This window comes from Xenopus tropicalis, chromosome 4 (assembly GCF_000004195.4).
Source record: "Xenopus tropicalis strain Nigerian chromosome 4, UCB_Xtro_10.0, whole genome shotgun sequence".
Taxonomy (NCBI): Eukaryota; Metazoa; Chordata; class Amphibia; order Anura; family Pipidae; genus Xenopus; species Xenopus tropicalis.
Window position 1 is genome coordinate 15,017,461 of NC_030680.2, and position 18,991 is coordinate 15,036,451.

The 18,991-nt window shown below is 45.4% G+C and overlaps 2 protein-coding genes and 1 long non-coding RNA gene across 5 annotated transcripts in view; 1 reads left to right on the forward strand and 2 right to left on the reverse strand.

Moving 5' to 3' along the window:
* The window catches only part of LOC100495258 (golgin subfamily B member 1-like), a 60,290-nt gene extending 59,826 nt beyond the window's left edge, over positions 1–464 (reverse strand). Inside the window, exon 1 of the mRNA XM_004913362.4 lies at positions 342–464. The gene's annotated coding sequence lies outside the window, so the exon portion shown is untranslated. The remainder of the gene's footprint in view (positions 1–341) is intronic.
* Positions 465–497: 33 nt separating this feature from the next.
* On the forward strand, positions 498–8,911 carry LOC116410281. Its single transcript, XR_004222237.1, has 2 exons — positions 498–752; positions 8,680–8,911. It is a non-coding gene; the product is annotated as an uncharacterized LOC116410281 (long non-coding RNA).
* LOC100379842 (guanylate cyclase activator 1B-like) lies at positions 8,651–18,661 on the reverse strand. 3 transcript variants are annotated; one of them, XM_004913359.4, is made up of 5 exons: positions 18,449–18,654; positions 13,147–13,429; positions 10,796–10,945; positions 10,008–10,116; positions 8,651–9,030 (listed from the first exon to the last, which is right to left on the reverse strand). In XM_004913359.4, exons 1-5 carry the CDS (start codon positions 18,478–18,480, stop codon positions 8,903–8,905), a joined length of 702 nt encoding a protein of 233 aa, XP_004913416.1. In that variant the 5' UTR covers positions 18,481–18,654; the 3' UTR covers positions 8,651–8,902. The 3 variants fall into 3 exon arrangements, with proteins under 3 accessions (XP_004913416.1, XP_002934113.2, XP_031756348.1); XM_002934067.5 differs by lacking the exon at positions 18,449–18,654 and adding an exon at positions 15,209–15,577; XM_031900488.1 differs by having other exon boundaries at positions 8,892–9,025; positions 18,449–18,661.
* Positions 18,662–18,991: the final 330 nt, after the last annotated feature.

Consider the following 18,991-nt stretch of genomic DNA (forward strand, 5'->3'; position numbering starts at 1 on the left):
CCACATTGTGCAAGGCACAGTATTCCAAGGCATAGTGTTCCAAGGCAAGATGGAGGCAGTGGGTTCTGTGCAGAGTATATGAGGGGGTCAGTCAGGGCACCTGTGTTAGAGATGATGTGGCAGCCATAAGGTACAGATGGGATACAGGTCTTTATGGAATCACTTCCCTCATAAGCCAATACAGGTCCTATTTGTATTTTTCATATTATTATTATTATAAACCCCATTACACCCCCCTGCCTTCCTCGCTGGCACCTGAGGGGCAGCCAATGTGTTCGTACCCCACTTCCTAAAGGGCCTGGGCCCAACCCGCCGCTCTTTTCCAAATAAAGTTCCATTACCTGAGCCCCAGGCTCATCAGGACGGGCACATATCCAGCTGGCAGTATCGCTTTCCCCCCAACTCTGGCTCAATCTCCCCCTGCGCCCTGCTGTTCCATTTCGGCCGCCATCTTGGATCAACACTACAGCTGAGGGGTGACGTCAGAGCCCGTCAGGAAAGAGACTGTTCTCCGCCCCCTAATGGTTACTGCGACTGCCAGTCTCAAAGATGGCGGCTGATGTTGCGTTGTGGGATTGATTCTAGTCTGTCAAAGCTCAGCAAATAGGCAAACAAGAACAAATACTCTAATCCTCCTAGGCAGCAATGCCAGTGTTCTGAGACAGGGATTTGGGGGCTTTCTTTTCAGCTTCAGCTGAAGTAAAAGGGCATTTGCCCTGGGTTCTCACGTTTATGGAGAGATATTTATTGTGGTATGTTGTGTGTTTAAGTAGACATATCAGCTTCTGCTGTTAGGGTGAAGACACACAGAGCTACTATTAACAGCGACTTGTCCTGGCTACTAAGGGCTCTGGCACACGGGGGGATTAGTCGCCCGCCACAAAACTCCCTGTTCGCGGGCGACTAATCTCCCCGAGTTGCCATCACCTGCCATTCCACCGGCGAAAGTGTAAGTCGCCGGTGGGATGGCACACACGGCGGCGCGATTTCAGCAAATCACCGGAAAAGCCTTGCAGGTAACCGGCAATTTGCGCGAAATCGCACCGCCGCGTGTGCCATCCCACCGGCGACTTACACTTTCGCCGGTGGAATGGCAGGTGATGGCAACTCGGGGAGATTAGTCGCCCGTGAACAGGGAGTCTTGTGGCGGGCGACTAATCTCCCCGTGTGCCAGAGCCCTAAGATAGACAAGGCTGATCATTTACTTATAATTGTCTCTGTGTGTCTTAGCATAGGCAATTCTCAGTATTGTTATGGTAGGGTATTTCTGGTGTTTACTAGCCAAAAAAAAGTAGTTCCTACTAAGTAGCTCCGTGTGTCTTCACCCTTCGGGTTTCCCCCTTTTCTGGAAAACAAATACAGACCTTCCTGCATTTTTTACTTCTCTATTCTATGTTAAAGGGTTGTTCATCTTTGAGTTAACGTTTAGGGGCACGTTCATCAAAGTTATGAGTTTGAATCCCGAAATGGGGAAAATTGGATTAGATATGATAATATCGTATTGGCAATCCGAAAGTCACAACATTTTCGTATACGAATGATCGTAAACGGCGGGAAAACCTTTTTGCCTTCTGCCTTCTGTGCATGTTTTTGGAAGTCTCCCACAGGGCTCAATGGTACTCTGCAGCTCCAACCCGGCCCAAGGAAAGTCTCCCATAGGGCTCAATGGCACTCTGCAGCTCCAACCCGGCCCAAGGAAAGTCTCCCATAGGGCTCAATGGCACTCTGCAGCTCCAACCCGGCCCAAGGGAAGTCTCCCATAGGGCTCAATGGCACTCTGCAGCTCCAACCCGGCCCAAGGGAAGTCTCCCATAGGGCTCAATGGCACTCTGCAGCTCCAACCCGGCCCAAGGGAAGTCTCCCATAGGGCTCAATGGCACTCTGCAGCTCCAACCCGGCCCAAGGAAAGTCTCCCATAGGGCTCAATGGCACTCTGCAGCTCCAACCCGGCCCAAGGAAAGTCTCCCTTAGGGCTCAATGGCACTCTGCAGCTCCAACCCGGCCCAAGGAAAGTCTCCCATAGGGCTCAATGGCACTCTGCAGCTCCAACCCGGCCCAAGGAAAGTCTCCCATAGGGCTCAATGGCACTCTGCAGCTCCAACCCGGCCCAAGGAAAGCCTCCCATAGGGCTCAATGGCACTCTGCAGCTCCAACCTGGCCCAAGGAAAGTCTCCCATAGGGCTCAATGGCACTCTGCAGCTCCAACCCGGCCCAAGGAAAGTCTCCCATAGGGCTCAATGGCACTCTGCAGCTCCAACCTGGCCCAAGGAAAGTCTCCCATAGGGCTCAATGGCACTCTGCAGCTCCAACCCGGCCCAAGGAAAGTCTCCCATAGGGCTCAATGGCACTCTGCAGCTCCAACCTGGCCCAAGGAAAGTCTCCCATAGGGCTCAATGGCACTCTGCAGCTCCAACCCGGCCCAAGGAAAGTCACCCATAGGGCTCAATGGCACTCTGCAGCTCCAACCTGGCCCAAGGAAAGTCTCCCATAGGGCTCAATGGCACTCTGCAGCTCCAACCTGGCCCAAGGAAAGTCTTACAATGGGAATATGTAAAGGCACAGAGGATACCGCGGGGTCTCCGTGTTTCTTTAAAGCCAGTGCTCTTTAAGGAGGACCATGAATTTTTAAATAAGTGGCAAGGGATCCTGAATTGCTGCAGTCTTGATCTACTTACCTTAACGATCCAGCAGTTGCAGAAAGACCTCAAACAGCAAATCTACAAGGTCAAGGAGGAACTCAAGGCTATCGGGGGAGGTGAGACCTCTGACAAGCTCCAGGAACTGGATCGCAAAATCGTGACGCTGCAACAGGAGATTATTCAGAACAAGTTGCGCAAATTCCGCAGAGACACGCAAGACTACGAGCGGGGTGAGGTCTACACGTGGAGGGAGTCGTGAAAACAACAGTGTAGACCTTGGCGTTCCCCTGCCGCATCCAGCGAGTCTTCATTTCGGCAGCCAGTGGATGAACAAAGCCAGTCACCGGCTTCCTCTTCCCAGTCCTCAGCGGGGTCTTTTTTATCCAGGGGCTACCGCAGCCGAAAAAGAAACGAAAAACACGGAGGGGGCGCAGAACTACAACTCACTCAACGTCGGAACAAATTTCAGAAACCAACAAGGGGGCAGCGGTAAATATGATGTTTAATCTTTCATCTTATGAACTTAGCCCTAATGAACTGTCAGTTTTAAACAGAGGATTGAATTTTGTTCCGGTTTATTCCAATGCACCATTTAATTTTGTTATTGATATGTTTAAATTTGTTAGGTCTTTGAAATTAAAAGCTTACTTCGCGGATAGACCTAGTATTACTAAGAAAAATGATGATTTAGCACTATTAAGACAGAAATTGTCTAAAAAAAGTTGCTTTAATCCCCCAGGAAATTACCCGGCGATTCATGCCTTTGAAGCTTCTGTGATGATGGAAGTTGAAAAAAACTTAATTACTAAACAGTTTAAAGCTTCTAATATTTCTTTGCAAGAGAGAAAGGCTCTGCAAATGTTAAAAAATAATACCTCCATTTACATCACAAAGGCGGACAAGGGTGGATTATGAGATGGAAGCGTATCGGCAGCTGGATAACCCCTTACATTATGAAAAGTTAAATTCTGACCCTACAATTAGGTTTAAAACAGAGTTAAGTATATACCTTAATGCAGCAGTGATGGAGGGAATAATTTCAGAGGATTTGTATAATTTACTTGTGGTTGATCATCCGAATATCCCGTATATATATTTCCGCCCTAAAATTCATAAGAGTATTTTAAACCCTCCAGGGAGACCCATAGTTTCCAATATAGGGTCTCTTTTTCAACCACTAGCTTGCTATGTGGATATGGCCCTACAAGAATTAACACCACTTTTAACCCATTGTTTATGGGATACTACTCAATTTTTAAATGTAATTGGGGAGACTGTGCCACCTACTGAAGATTTTCTCATGTGTTCACTTGATGTGAAAGATTTGTTCACGTCAATACCTCACAGTGATGGGATTGAATGTGTGCGGATGTACCTGTCCAGAACTAATTTACCTAACCATAAAATTAATTTCATTTGCGAACTTCTGGAAATGGTATTGGTAAAAAACTATTTCCAGTTTAACAATGAGTTTTACTTGCAGCGCCAAGGCTGCGCAATGGGTGCTAACATGGCACCCATCTATGCCAATTCCTTTATGGATTTTATTGAAACTACACATATCTTGGTGGGTGAATATGCTCAGTATATTCATACCTATGTAAGATATGTGGATGATACTTTTTTAATCTGGACAGGTACAGCCAGTAAACTACATGATTTTGTGGAACATCTCAATAATGTACATACTACCATAAAATTTAGGTTGGAGTTTCACCCTAATACTTTACACTTTTTGGACGTAGATATAATGTACATGAATAATGAATTTGTGACTACTGTTTACAAAAAACCTACAGATCGGAATAATTTTGTACAATCTAAAAGTTTCCATCCTCCTGGGTTATTGACCGGCCTACCAAAAAGTCAATTCTTAAGGGTACGCCGGATAACCTCGAATGATGCACTTTATGAGATAGAGGCAGAAAAAATGATGTCTAAATTTATAGAGAATGGCACTCTGCAGCTCCAACCTGGCCCAAGGAAAGCCTCCCATAGGGCTCAATGGCACTCTGCAGCTCCAACCTGGCCCAAGGAAAGTCTCCCATAGGGCTCAATGGCACTCTGCAGCTCCAACCCGGCCCAAGGAAAGTCTCCCATAGGGCTCAATGGCACTCTGCAGCTCCAACCCGGCCCAAGGAAAGTCTCCCATAGGGCTCAATGGCACTCTGCAGCTCCAACCCGGCCCAAGGAAAGCCTCCCATAGGGCTCAATGGCACTCTGCAGCTCCAACCTGGCCCAAGGAAAGTCTCCCATAGGGCTCAATGGCACTCTGCAGCTCCAACCTGGCCCAAGGAAAGTCTCCCATAGGGCTCAATGGCACTCTGCAGCTCCAACCTGGCCCAAGGAAAGTCACTCAATGCAACAAATACGATTTTGTTGCACAAATAGTTGCGCAAATAGTTGCAAAGTACGCAAAAGTCGCAAAAATACGCAAAGTATGAAAACTCCAACCCGGCCCAAGGAAAGTCTCCCATAGGGCTCAATGGCACTCTGCAGCTCCAACCTGGCCCAAGGAAAGTCTCCCATAGGGCTCAATGGCACTCTGCAGCTCCAACCTGGCCCAAGGAAAGTCTCCCATAGGACTCAATGGCACTCTGCAGCTCCAACCTGGCCCAAGGAAAGTCTCCCATAGGGCTCAATGGCACTCTGCAGCTCCAACCTGGCCCAAGGAAAGCCTCCCATAGGGCTCAATGGCACTCTGCAGCTCCAACCCGGCCCAAGGAAAGTCTCCCATAGGGCTCAATGGCACTCTGCAGCTCCAACCCGGCCCAAGGAAAGTCTCCCATAGGGCTCAATGGCACTCTGCAGCTCCAACCCGGCCCAAGGAAAGCCTCCCATAGGGCTCAATGGCACTCTGCAGCTCCAACCCGGCCCAAGGAAAGTCTCCCATAGGGCTCAATGGCACTCTGCAGCTCCAACCCGGCCCAAGGAAAGTCTCCCATAGGGCTCAATGGCACTCTGCAGCTCCAACCTGGCCCAAGGAAAGTCTCCCATAGGGATCAATGGCACTCTGCAGCTCCAACCCGGCCCAAGGAAAGTCTCCCATAGGGCTCAATGGCACTCTGCAACTCCAACCCGGCCCAAGGAAAGTCTCCCATAGGGCTCAATGGCACTCTGCAGCTCCAACCTGGCCCAAGGAAAGCCTCCCATAGGGCTCAATGGCACTCTGCAGCTCCAACCTGGCCCAAGGAAAGTCTCCCATAGGGCTCAATGGCACTCTGCAGCTCCAACCTGGCCCAAGGAAAGTCTCCCATAGGGCTCAATGGCACTCTGCAGCTCCAACCTGGCCCAAGGAAAGTCTCCCATAGGGCTCAATGGCACTCTGCAGCTCCAACCTGGCCCAAGGAAAGTCTCCCATAGGGCTCAATGGCACTCTGCAGCTCCAACCTGGCCCAAGGAAAGTCTCCCATAGGGCTCAATGGCACTCTGCAGCTCCAACCTGGCCCAAGGAAAGTCACTCAATGCAACAAATACGATTTTGTTGCACAAATAGTTGCGCAAATAGTTGCAAAGTACGCAAAAGTCGCAAAAATACGCAAAGTATGAAAACTTAGAATTTTTTCTATCCGGAAACTATCTGTACTTTGATAAATGTGCCCCTAAGTATGATGTAGAAAGTAATATTCTAAAACATTTTGCAAGTGGTCTTCGTTTTAAATTTTTTATAGTTTTTTTCATTATTTTACTTCTTGTCCAGCAGCTCTCCAGTTTAGAGTTTCAGCAGCAATTTGATTGCTGGGATCCAAATGACCTTAGCAACCAGGGAGTGGTTTGAATTAGAGGCTGATATATGAATAGAAAAAGAAATAAACCAGAATAAAAAAATCAATAATATAAAGTAACAATAACAATACAATTGTAGCCTCACAGAGCAATAGATTTTTGGCTGCTGGGTCCATTTGAAAGCTGGAAAGAATCAAACATAAATAATGAAGACTAATTGAAAAGTTGCTCAGAATTGGTCATTCTATAACATACTAAAAGTTAAAGGTAAAGGTGAACCATTCCCTTAATTACCTCTCAGATATCCCTTGGTATATGTTTATTTAGACCTCTGCTAAAATTCTGGACGCTGGCTAAAAATATAAGCAGATGTTCATTGTGTTCATATATACTGGAAGGTGACTCTCATATACTGTAGTGTAGTAAAATGATTTGCTTTACTACTTAAGATGATAGATGGTAGGTGAGAGTTATCCCTTGCTAAACATGTAGTACCAGAGCTTGGACAGAAGAGGGAGACGCAAGACAATAAAAGAGGATGGAGGTAATGTTCACCTTTGAATTAACTTTTGGTACAATGTAAAGAGACAATTTGCAATTGGTCTTCATTTTTTATTATTTGTGGTTTTTAAATTATTTAGATTTTTGTTGAGCAGCTTTCCAGTTTGGAATTTCAGCAGCTATCTGGTTGCTAGGGTCCAAATTACCCTACAAACCAGGCAGTGGTTTGAATGAGAGACTTGAATATACTGTAAATAGGAGGGGGCCTGAATAGAAAGATAAATAATAAAAAATGATGATAACAATAAAAATTGTAGCCTCACAGAGCAATAGCTTATGGGCTGCTGGGGTCAGTAACCCCCATTTGAAAGCTTAAAAGAGTCGGAAAAACAAGGCGCATAATTTAAAAACTATAAAAAATGAAGACCAATTGAAAACTTAATACAAATTGGCCATTTTATAACTTAAATTTAACTTGAAGGTGAGCTACCCCTTTACTAATGCTCGGTTGAATTGCATGCAATTATGCTCATGAACACAAGGGAACCTTGGAATCACCAGTAGCCTGGACCTGGGCAGAATTCATATATTCCCACAGAGGTTTTTCTAATGAGGCAAGAATCCTCTGGATCAGCATCTTTGGACTCTTACTGTGGTCAAGATGGAGAATTGCAAAATTGGGGCAAATTGCCACGTTTTTCTATGACAGTTATTGCATTGGTGCCCTCTCTGTGTGTGGGGCATTGTGCAAATAGCTGCAGGCCTCTCCGCTGCATTTTGGAGAGCTGCACCAGATTCCTGCAATAGGTCACACTAGATTCAAAAGGGGATCCCTACATGCCTCAGCCCCTATTCACCCCTTCCTTGCCCCGAGGGGCAAAGTAGGATCAGTAGGACTTGCCCATATCGAGGCCCTGTCTTTGCCTTTTTCATCTGGCAAAAGTGTTGAGGGCAGTGCAAATGCTCTGTAGATGAGCACTAACGTGTGTGCTCTTGCAGCCCAAAGTGCTTTTGCACCCCTGGGTGCAGGGCCAACTGGGGCTGCCATCCCAGAGGCTCCGCACCCCACCAAGGGGCCCCTGCCGTGGCCTACACGGCCACCCACCTAACCCCCTCCCCTGAGCTTTGGCGCGTTGGGGGCCTGGGGGATCGCTGGCCAGGATCGGGTCTGGGCAGGTGGGGACACCCAGCTGATGCAGTCCAACCCTGTAAATGACCTCTATGAGGTTACTCCACTGCTTGTGCCCTACATACAATTAAACAGCCCCCCATCCTCCTTTCTTCTGATTCCCAGCACATGCTTTGTACTGCTGTCACTTGAGCCTAGGGCCTAGGTTTGCGTAACCAACACCTGCCAAGGCCAGGGCCAGTATTGCAAATTTACAAAGCCCCAATGTTATCTTTATTCCCTGATCCTCTGAATAACTCGTTCTCCATCAGCCCCTATGTCATAGCTCCACCCGTTTTACTTCACTGCCCCACTCCTTTCATGCCACAGCACGGTAGCCTCAGTGTCTATGACAGATGTAGCCTAACTGATGTTAGGCCCGTAAGCTTTAGTTTTCAACAGCAGCCCAGAGCACACTGAGCATGAGCAGTGCCACTGACACTTATAGAATGGCCAATCAAGACCAGGAGATGGGGAGCTGCTCTTGGCAACTTTGGAGGCCGGAAACATTACTGTTACAGGGCTGCCAAACCTGTGGGCTGGTGCAATAAGCTTAGTATACAGGAGATTTTCTTTTTTGGCTTTAGTACGGTACAATCAAAGTTAACTCTTCCTATAACAATTGATTTCTTTTCTCTTTATTAGACTCATTTGGAATATTAGAAACACATTTGGAATGTTAGAAACGTGTGGAAAGAGTCCAGTCCGATGGAGCTGACAGTGATTAAAAGTATGAAGAAATATTTTTACCATCTGCCTACAAAAGCCCTTTAGCCAAGAAGAACAAACAAAGAGGAGCTGTTCTTCGGTTCCCCTTGGCGCGAGTCGCTGCACACGAAGCTGCTTCCAAGCTGCCATTAAAATTCACTCAGAATAAGGCGCTCTTTCTCCGCTGCTCCATAACCCAGTTGCAGGGATTGGTATCGAGCTGCAGCATCTTTAGGACCCAGGTGTCCTTCTTAGCCCCTTCCACAAACTCCTGCAGTGACAGCTGCCCTGGGGGGGGGATAGGAGACAGAAATCCAGAATTGAAACAAAGCTCAGATACTGTGCAGAAGCCAATAGATTAACAGACCTGTAGGGAAGCTGAATTCTGCTACATTGTTTCAAGAGTCAGACCCAGACTGGGCCTCCTAGTGCCCACTAGAGAGAACCTTCTCTGACAACAATAAAATATAGGCAGTATCCAGGGCCAGAAGGAACTAGAGGTAGGCACAAGAGGCACGTCCGTGGGGCACAGTGGTGAGGGGGACACTGGGCATGTAACTATTCTGCCTACCAGGGGTGTGAGTTGCTTGTGTGGGATGGGGGGGTGTGGGAGGTTCCGAGTACAGTCGAGGAGACAAGCAGGTGGGAGGTTGGAAGTTTGGACCAGGGCTTGCCTTGGGCATCTGCAACCCTAGGCCCAGTACTGTATAGACCTATAGTAGAAATAACAAAGAGTTGGACTCTTGTCTTGTCTGCTGTGGCTTCCATCTTACATGTTCTTACTGTTCCACTCCTCTTTGCCACCGCTGTATCTCTTTCGGTGTGTTTCTTACCAAAACTTTCTATTCCAGACATTTTTGCCACTACAATATCTACACCCATCTTTGTGTTACCCATTACCATCTTATCTTTGACAATTGCTTTTTGGCCAATAGAGGTTGCCATTTTCCATGCTTCTTTTATATCTCATATCTCTGCCATAGCCATTTCTTTACTAGTCTCTGTGTTGCCTATGGTAGCTGCCATTTTACCTGCTCCTTGTGCCACTGCCATGTCTGGATCTCTTTATCCAGGCCATGTTCTCTTGCCATGTTTGACTTCTGATGGTGCTGTCTTTGGCTAACCCTCTCTCCTCACTCTCAGGGCTCACCGTTGCTTTCTGGTGGTGGTATTGCCTATTCCCTTCCCTATGTCCCTGTAGCTAACCATGAATTTACCAAGCTGCTCACACAAAGCCAGATTCATTATATACAGCCCATACTTACCATCACCATTTTCATCCACAATTTGGAAAATCCTTTCACATATTTCTTCTGGGCTCATTAATTGGGCCTCTTGATCTCTTCTCCAGCCTCTCTTTATGCTGTATATTGACTGTAAACCAAAAAAACAAACATATATGAATGCCCCAAGTACTCTCTGTAATGCTTCCTGGCCCTCAGCCCACCAGGCCCTCACACACAAGGATCTTTATTCTGAGTTTCTTCTCTCATTATTGTCATCATTCCCAATTCAAACAGGCAGAACATTTTTGGAATGTCACGCTCAAATACTCCTTAACACCACCATTTAAATTATGAGTGTCCCATGAATCAGTACAATTGGGAACTATGGGCTCCCTCTTTCAAATGGAGTACCCAATATAGACAACCCCTTCCCTTGGCCATCCATGAAAGGGATGGCGTGTGGTCACCTGGCTCTTGCTTTCAACCAGGCCCAGACTGGCAAATGCCAGAGGGGCTGCTGTAAGATGCCATAGACAGTCACTATTTATTGGGCTGCTGGGGGGCTGTTTGGGCCTCTGTGTACTGGAAATGCCAGGGATTATTTTGAATCCCAGTCCGGGCCTGCTCTCAACAGACCTACACATAAAACCCCAAAGAAACAGGGCAACAGGTTCCATTTTGAAGTGGAAGACATGAATGACATCTAACATGGAGCTTCACACTATACAGCACCCCCTACTGGAACACTGACATTTCTGCTGCAAGGGAACAATCCTGACATTGGGACCTTCCCGTTCCAGTAAAAGTAATGATGATTTTGCCGTTACCTGTATGATTTCTTTCAGCTCCCTCTTATCCACACAGCCATTGCCATCCTTGTCATAGATTTTGAAAGACCATCGCAGCTTGTGTTCCAGTTTTCCACGCAGAGTGAGATTAAGGGCCGCCACGTACTCCAGAAAATCGATGGTGTTGTCCTAGATAAGCAAAGAGGAATTTTTAACAAGGTGTTCATCATTCAGTATATCTCCTGGTACCTGCAGGTTTGATTTTTGCATCTGATCGGGGACCGCATTGGCTCGTTGATGGAACCCCCGAACCGATGGTACCTATTCCCACCGTTTTAGCCCGATATTGCCCATCCATAGGTGGCCATATCAGAAGAAGATCTGCTCGCTTGGCGATATGCCCGCCTTAAGAAACATAAGGGACTTGGGAAGCCCTTAAACTGTGGTTTAAGGGGGAAAGTGAGTGGTGTCACTTCCATAAGCCTTTGTAATTTCTGTTTCAGATGGGTGAGGCATGTTTATTCACTTTAACAGAGCTGGAAACCTACCAGATTTTCCAGGAGTCACAAAGATTTATTCACGACGAGTCAGGTCAAGTTGGGCATAAATGTGTGTGATGTGTTTCCATAACCATATAAAGGCATGAGGGCCTGGGTTGCGTTATACAGGGAACTCTGAGTATTACTCATGTATTATAAGGGATAATGTACCCCCTACTGTAAATGATAAGGATATTAGCAGTCACTGAGGGGTTCTGTGCCCATATAAAGGCACAAGGCTGCAGGCTGAGTTATACAGGGAACTCTGAGTATCACTCATGTATTATAAGGGATAATGTACCCCCTACTGTAAATGATAAGGATATTAGCAGTCACTGAGGGGTTCTGTGCCCATATAAAGGCACAAGGCTGCAGGCTGAGTTATACAGGGAACTCTGAGAATCACTCATGTATTATAAGGGATAATGTACCCCCTACTGTAAATGATAAGGATATTAGCAGTCACTGAGGGGTTCTGTGACCATATAAAGGCACAAGGCTGCAGGCTGAGTTATACAGGGAACTCTGAGTATCACTCATGTATTATAGGGGATAATGTACCCCCTACTGTAAATGATAAGGATATTAGCAGTCACTGAGGGGTTCTGTGCCCCCCATATAAAGGCACAAGGCTACAGGCTGAGTTATACAGGGAACTCTGAGTATCACTCATGTATTATAAGGGATAATGTACCCCCTACTGTAAATGATAAGGATATTAGCAGTCACTGAGGGGTTCTGTGCCCCCCATATAAAGGCACAAGGCTGCAGGCTGAGTTATACAGGGAACTCTGAGTATCACTCATGTATTATAAGGGATAATGTACCCCCTACTGTAAATGATAAGGATATTAGCAGTCACTGAGGGGTTCTGTGCCCCCCATATAAAGGCACAAGGCTGCAGGCTGAGTTATACAGGGAACTCTGAGTATCACTCATGTATTATAAGGGATAATGTACCCCCTACTGTAAATGATAAGGATATTAGCAGTCACTGAGGGGTTCTGTGCCCCCCATATAAAGGCACAAGGCTACAGGCTGAGTTATACAGGGAACTCTGAGTATTACTTGTGTATTAAAAGGGATAATGTACCCCCTACTGTAAATGATAAGGATATTAGTAATCAGTACTAATATCTTAATGATTCCTGTGTATTACATATAGATAATGATAAATAAGGCTCCCTGTGCAGAATACCCTGTGCCAATATGTTTATGGTTGTTAACAAAAAGACAAAGCAAATTAAAACAAAACAGGGTATACTCTCCCTTTAATGTCTCCAGGGTCTCTTACACTTACCAAAGAACTGAGATAGGGGAATCCAGGCCGCCCTCACGGCAACCACAATCCACAATAATCTCATTAATCCGATAGTTTTCACTTTCTTAGATATATCAACACAAACTGCTCTTAAGACCAATGCAGAACAGCTGTTCTTTCTTTAAAAGGGCTGTAAACCCAAAAGATAATACATTAAGCATCTTTCCAGATGTTTTCAATAGATTTAACCCTATTTGTAAATGTAATTATTATTTCAAATCAGTCCTGTCCCTTTCTGCACTGTTGATTCCGTCTCTTGAAATACCGTAGCAGAAATCAGCCGTGCCTGTTCCTTTACAGGTCTGTTCATCGTCTGGCTTCTGCTACATTGTTTGAAAAGTCAGAACCAATGGGGCTGAGGACAGTAAGGGACAGACAGATACTCTTTTAATACCAATGGCCACTTACATTTTAGAATTCAAATTTCTTTCATTAGGCAACATTTTTGGGAGGGAGGGTACATCCCCTTTATGGCATTCCTCCATATTTCTGTAACCCCAACAATCAAGAGAAATAATTGCCTTCCTTACCCTGTTTCGGTCAAAGGACTTGAACAGACTTTCCATGAACTGTGACACTTCGTTGTTCGCGGAGACTCCAAAAAACTGCTTGAATTCGTGCAGGAACAGCGCCCCACTGGGACACTCCGTAACAAATTTCTTGTACATGTCCTGCAAATCCGCCACGTCGATTTCGTCCTTGTATGCAGCCTGTGTTTGCCCCATGGCCTGCTCTTGCGTCCCCCTATGGAGGGTTGATTTATTTCGGGAGACCTGGTGGATAGCAGAGCTACATCCAAGCCATTTTTGGGTCCTTTAACACAAGGTCAGGAGGAAAAAGCATATCATTAAGAAAAACCGAATACTCTTCGATTTATATGTGGGCTAAGACTGCTAAGATCTGGTTGGATGGACACATTAGTAGGTGCGCTTAATTATCTCTCCGTAATCTCTTCATCTATCTAAGCCTGAAACTGCCAATATACTTACTGAAGATTTGCTTTGCCCTCATAGTGTCAGGGTCATATGTTAAATTCTATGGGACATAATTTGTACTATAGACCTAAGGGATCTCCATTCTTTTGTACTTGTGAGCCACACTCAGATGTAAAAAGTGTTGATGAGCCACGTAACCATGAAAAAAGGTTTTTTGGGGATGCCAATAAACGGACTGTGATTGGTTATTTAGTATCCTTATGTGGACTACTTGCCGGCAGGAGGTTCTGCTTGGAGTAAAACTGTGTCTCTACAGTTCCAAAATGTGTCTCCAAGCCAGAAATTTAAAAATGGGCACCTACTTTGAGGCCACTAAGAGCAACATGTTGCTCAGGAACCACTGGTTGGGGATCACTGATCTAATGGGTAATTTAGGAACAATTTTGGATGCCAGTTGCCATGTCCTTTACCCATAATGCCCCCAGGGACATGCACCGCACACTTTTCTACCTGCAAACTTTCATGTGGCGCATCGTGTGTCTGCTGGGCCTTTGGTGGGAAGGGCTCTGCCCAGCTCTCCAGTAGTTACACCAGACTGGAAAGCTGCCCCCAGAGGGGCTGCTGTAAGATGCCATAGACAGTCACTATTTATTGGGCTGTTTGGGCCTCTGGGTACTGGGAATGCCAGGGGGGCTGTAAGGTGCCACAGACAGTCACTATTTATTGGGCTTGGGGGCTGTTTGTGCCTCTGGGTACTGGGAATGCCAGGGGGGCTGTAAGGTGCCACAGACAGTCACTATTTATTGGGCTGGGGGGTTGTTTGTGCCTCTGGGTACTGGGAATGCCAGGGGGGCTGTAAGGTGCCACAGACACTCACTATTTATTGGGCTGGGGGGGGTGTTTGTGCCTCTGGGTACTGGGAATGCCAGGGGGGCTGTAAGGTGCCACAGACAGTCACTATTTATTGGGCTGGGGGGGGCTGTTTGTGCCTCTGGGTACTGGGAATGCCAGGGGGGCTGTAAGGTGCCATAGACAGTCACTATTTATTGGGCTGGGGGGCTGTTTGTGCCTCTGGGTACTGGGAATGCCAGGGGGGCTGTAAGGTGCCACAGACACTCACTATTTATTGGGCTGGGGGGCTGTTTGTGCCTCTGGGTACTGGGAATGCCAGGGGGCTGCTGTAAGGTGCCACAGACAGTCACTATTTATTGGGCTGGGGGGGGGGCTGTTTGGGCCTCTGTGTACTTTAAATGCCAGGGCCTATTTTGAAGCCCAGTCTAGATGTCTAGATTTACACCAATGGCTGGTAAAAACAACCAAAACCAGCCATGTAGTCTGTCATTAGCATTAATAGAAAACACTGCTGATGGAGAGTGCTCTCTGTGTGCCATAAGTCTTAAAAGTCTTGCATTACAAGACAATTTGCAATTAGTCTTCGTTCTTTTTTTTTTTCAAATTAAATGTTTTTTCTTCTTCAACTCTCAGGCTTGGAATTTCAAAAAAAGAAAAGCTGAAATTGATTTGGTTTTTTTTGGCAGCCAGGGTCAGTGACCCGTAACCACCAGATAGCACTGTCATGTGCAGGCTGGAAATAGGCAGAATAGGAATGCATATACCATTCAAAATAAATAATAAAGGCAATTCAAAAGCTGCTTACCATAGGTTCATCCATAACATACTAAAGAGTTAATTATATGAAGGTGAACTTTACTTCTTGACATTGTTCTGGTATAGACGCTGTAATCTCCTTCGTCTTGAGTCTTGCACGTAGGTGCTTTCTTATTTTCTCATTCACATGCCTTCAGGTTGCACCCCCCTCGGTACAGTACACTTTGGATCAGTCTAGTTGTTTAAAGCTATCAAATGGCACCATGGTAGTTGTTGATAATTGGGAACAACATTATTAAATCTAACAATCTGATGGAGGAAGGCAGGCCCAGGACTGGCAAACTGTATATTCTGGCAAATGCCAGAGGGGCTGCTGTAAGATGCCATAGGCGGTTACCATACCTCACAACATTTCATTAAGAGAAAAAGGGACAAAAATATGTGACGCGGGTTGTGCGCCAAAATTGTTTTGGCCACGCCTGCTTTGTGACCATGCCCCCACCTGCCACACCCACTTTACATGCCCCAGATGTGCCAGTATAATCACTAAATAAAAAGAATAAAGGACATATTAACTTCAAAGGTGCCAGTATTACTACATTAAATTGATAAAGGGCATATTAACCCCAGACATCCCAGTAAAATTACTAAATGAAACTTATAAAGGGCATATCAACTACTAATTATTCGGCCTGTGGGGGGTACTGTTTGAGCCTCTGTTCTAAACTGATTTCTAGATGGGCTCAGTGGTCAGAGGGATTCTTTAGTGAGTATAATAAGGAATGTTTATAGCTGGCAGGTTCTACCCAACTCTTACATACAGGAACTAAGGGAACTGTTGTTTGTATCAGTGCAGAACTGCATGAAGTTATAGAATGTCAGATATTTGCATTCAAACGAATCTGCTGTGTAGAAGCAAATATCCAGGTTGGTTATCGTGGGTAACTATAGCTGGAATCATCCATGTACCTTTTGCTACATTTCCTTATTGATTGTACAAGCTCAAGAGAATTCTACTAAAAGCAAGGTTAATCCATAAAAAGTCAGACTTTTCCATCCAGTTCCGAATGTTGATGCGAGCAGGCCCCGGGCGGGATGAATGTCAGGCAAGAAAAGTTGTGTGCCGTGGCTAAACTTACCCTTCTGACCCCCTCCCGAAATGATATTTTTCCCCACCTTTCAGTTGAGGTACATCCCTGGAGGCATTCAGTTAACATCCTACCATACTTAGGGGAACAACTTCCCTGGAGGCATTTAATTAACATGCTACCATATGTAGGGGAACAACTTCCCTGGAGGCATTCAATTAACATGCTACCATATGTAGGGGAACAACTTCCCTGGAGGTATTCAATTAACATGCTACCATATGTAGGGGAACAACTTCCCTGGAGTCATTCAATTAACATGCTACCATATGTAGGGGAACAACTTCCCTGGAGTCATTCAATTAACATGCTACCATATGTAGGGGAACAACTTCCCTGGAGGCATTCAGTTAAGATCCTACCATACTTAGGGGAACAACTTCCCTGGAGGCATTCAATTAACATGCTACCATATGTAGGGGAACAACTTCCCTGGAGGCATTCAGTTAAGATCCTACCATACTTAGGGGAACAACTTCCTTGGAGGCATTCAATTAACATGCTACCATATGTAGGGGAACAACTTCCCTGGAGTCATTCAATTAACATGCTACCATACTTAGGGGAACAACTTCCCTGGAGGCATTCAGTTAAGATCCTACCATACTTAGGGGAACAACTTCCCTGGAGGCATTCAATTAACATGCTACCATATGTAGGGGAACAACTTCCCTGGAGGCATTCAATTAACATGCTACCATACTTAGGGGAACAACTTCCCTGGAGGCATTCAGTTAAGATCCTACCATACTTAGGGGAACAACTTCCCTGGAGGCATTCAATTAACATGCTACCATATGTAGGGGAACAACTTCCCTGGAGGCATTCAATTAACATGCTACCATACTTAGGGGAACAACTTCCCTGGAGGCATTCAGTTAAGATCCTACCATACTTAGGGGAACAACTTCCCTGGAGGCATTCAATTAACATGCTACCATATGTAGGGGAACAACTTCCCTGGAGTCATTCAATTAACATGCTACCATATGTAGGGGAACAACTTCCCTGGAGGTATTCAATTAACATGCTACCATATGTAGGGTAACAACTTCCCTGGAGTCATTCAATTAACATGCTACCATATGTAGGGGAACAACTTCCCTGGAGGTATTCAATTAACATGCTACCATATGTAGGGTAACAACTTCCCTGGAGTCATTCAATTAACATGCTACCATATGTAGGGGAACAACTTCCCTGGAGTCATTCAATTAACATGCTACCATATGTAGGGGAACAACTTCCCTGGAGGCATTCAGTTAAGATCCTACCATACTTAGGGGAACAACTTCCCTGGAGGCATTCAATTAACATGCTACCATATGTAGGGGAACAACTTCCCTGGAGGCAATTAGTTAAGATCCTATCATACCTAGGGGTACATATAGAAAAGAGCTTGGCTACAATATTTAGAAACAAAGACCCTACTTTTGGTCAGGTCCCCCGTAAACTATACCAGTATTGATGTTATTTATGTTACATTTAGACATAGTCCTAAGAATATCTGAGATATCGAATAAGCAGAGGCAGGCCAAGTAGTATTGATGCTCCTTCCTTTGTTGATCCTTCTCCCATTCATTGCATTCTCCTCCTATTGAACCCAATGCACATGCACTCTGTTGCAGTTGCCTTCTCCTAGTTCTGACCTTCAAGATGGACTTCAAGGAATGTCTAGGACAGAAACAGACATTCTTTAGAAAGTGACCTTCAGGCTAGGTCCCCTGGCTAAGAGTATAAGCCCCCTCAAATCAAAATTTCTCATGTGCCTTAGCCCATAGGCTGACAGAGAAATGCCCAAATTCACAACTGCCGCTTACTTATACATCTGAATGGAAGTAGGAGGCGAAAGTGGTGGTGGTATTGGGCCCTTCTCCATTGGCTGAAAGATGCCAGGGCTGAAATATACACCCAAGATGCCATTGTTTGTGGCTCTGAAGCTTTACAGACACACGAGTAGGAGTAGCCTGAACACAAGTAGAATCTAATCCATCCCAATGGATCAGATCAATGCTCTTGAGTCTAATTAGAGTAATGGGCTGAGCTTATTTTTTTAGTAAAGATGCAGTTAAGCCAGTGAAAAAAAAGACGATTAACAATCCCAATTCAGAACGTGAGCGTCTCCTTCCATTTCTACTCACTGGGGGGTGATTGCTTTCCAGGCGTCAGTCATGGTTCAAGGGTGATGCCTCATGTCCATGTTCTCTCCCAGAATAAAATGAAGGAAACGACCTCCATTTGTATAAAAAAAAAAAAAAATTAACGGGGAATTAACTTTTGGTTTGACTGACAAGAGTCGCCTGTTTGTTGAATGGGGGTTGGTGGGACAATAACATCTGAAGGATCAGGCCACAAACAGGTGGAGGAGGGGAGAGGATACAGTGGAAAGAGTGGGTGGGTATATACTCATTTATAACAATAGGATAATGCTAATTTTAACTCCCTTGATAAAATAATCTCAAGGCAGTCAGATCTGGGTCAGTTTTCAGCAACAGTTTCGACATAAAGGAAAGACATTCAAGAGAGATTACTCTGGAGATCCCTATTATGTCTCTCTCTGAGTATTTCTATCACTATAACTCTAGTTTAGGAAAAAGACCAACTTTTGTAAAAAACGTAAATTTGCTACAATTACATTTTTTAAGAATGATTTCTAAACAATTTTTAAAATGTATTTCTACATA

What these genes read in the sequence shown, in the direction of transcription:
- LOC100379842 (XM_004913359.4), bottom strand. Translation starts at nt 18,480, where the DNA reads ATGACTGACGCCTGGAAAGCAATCACCCCCCA. An exon ending in TGGAAAGCAATCACCCCCCA is followed by an intron (nt 13,430 to 18,448) that starts GTGAGTAGAAAT and finishes CTTGTGTTAAAG; the next exon opens with GACCCAAAAATGGCTTGGAT. An exon ending in AGCTGAAAGAAATCATACAG is followed by an intron (nt 10,117 to 10,795) that starts GTAACGGCAAAA and finishes TTTGGTTTACAG; the next exon opens with TCAATATACAGCATAAAGAG.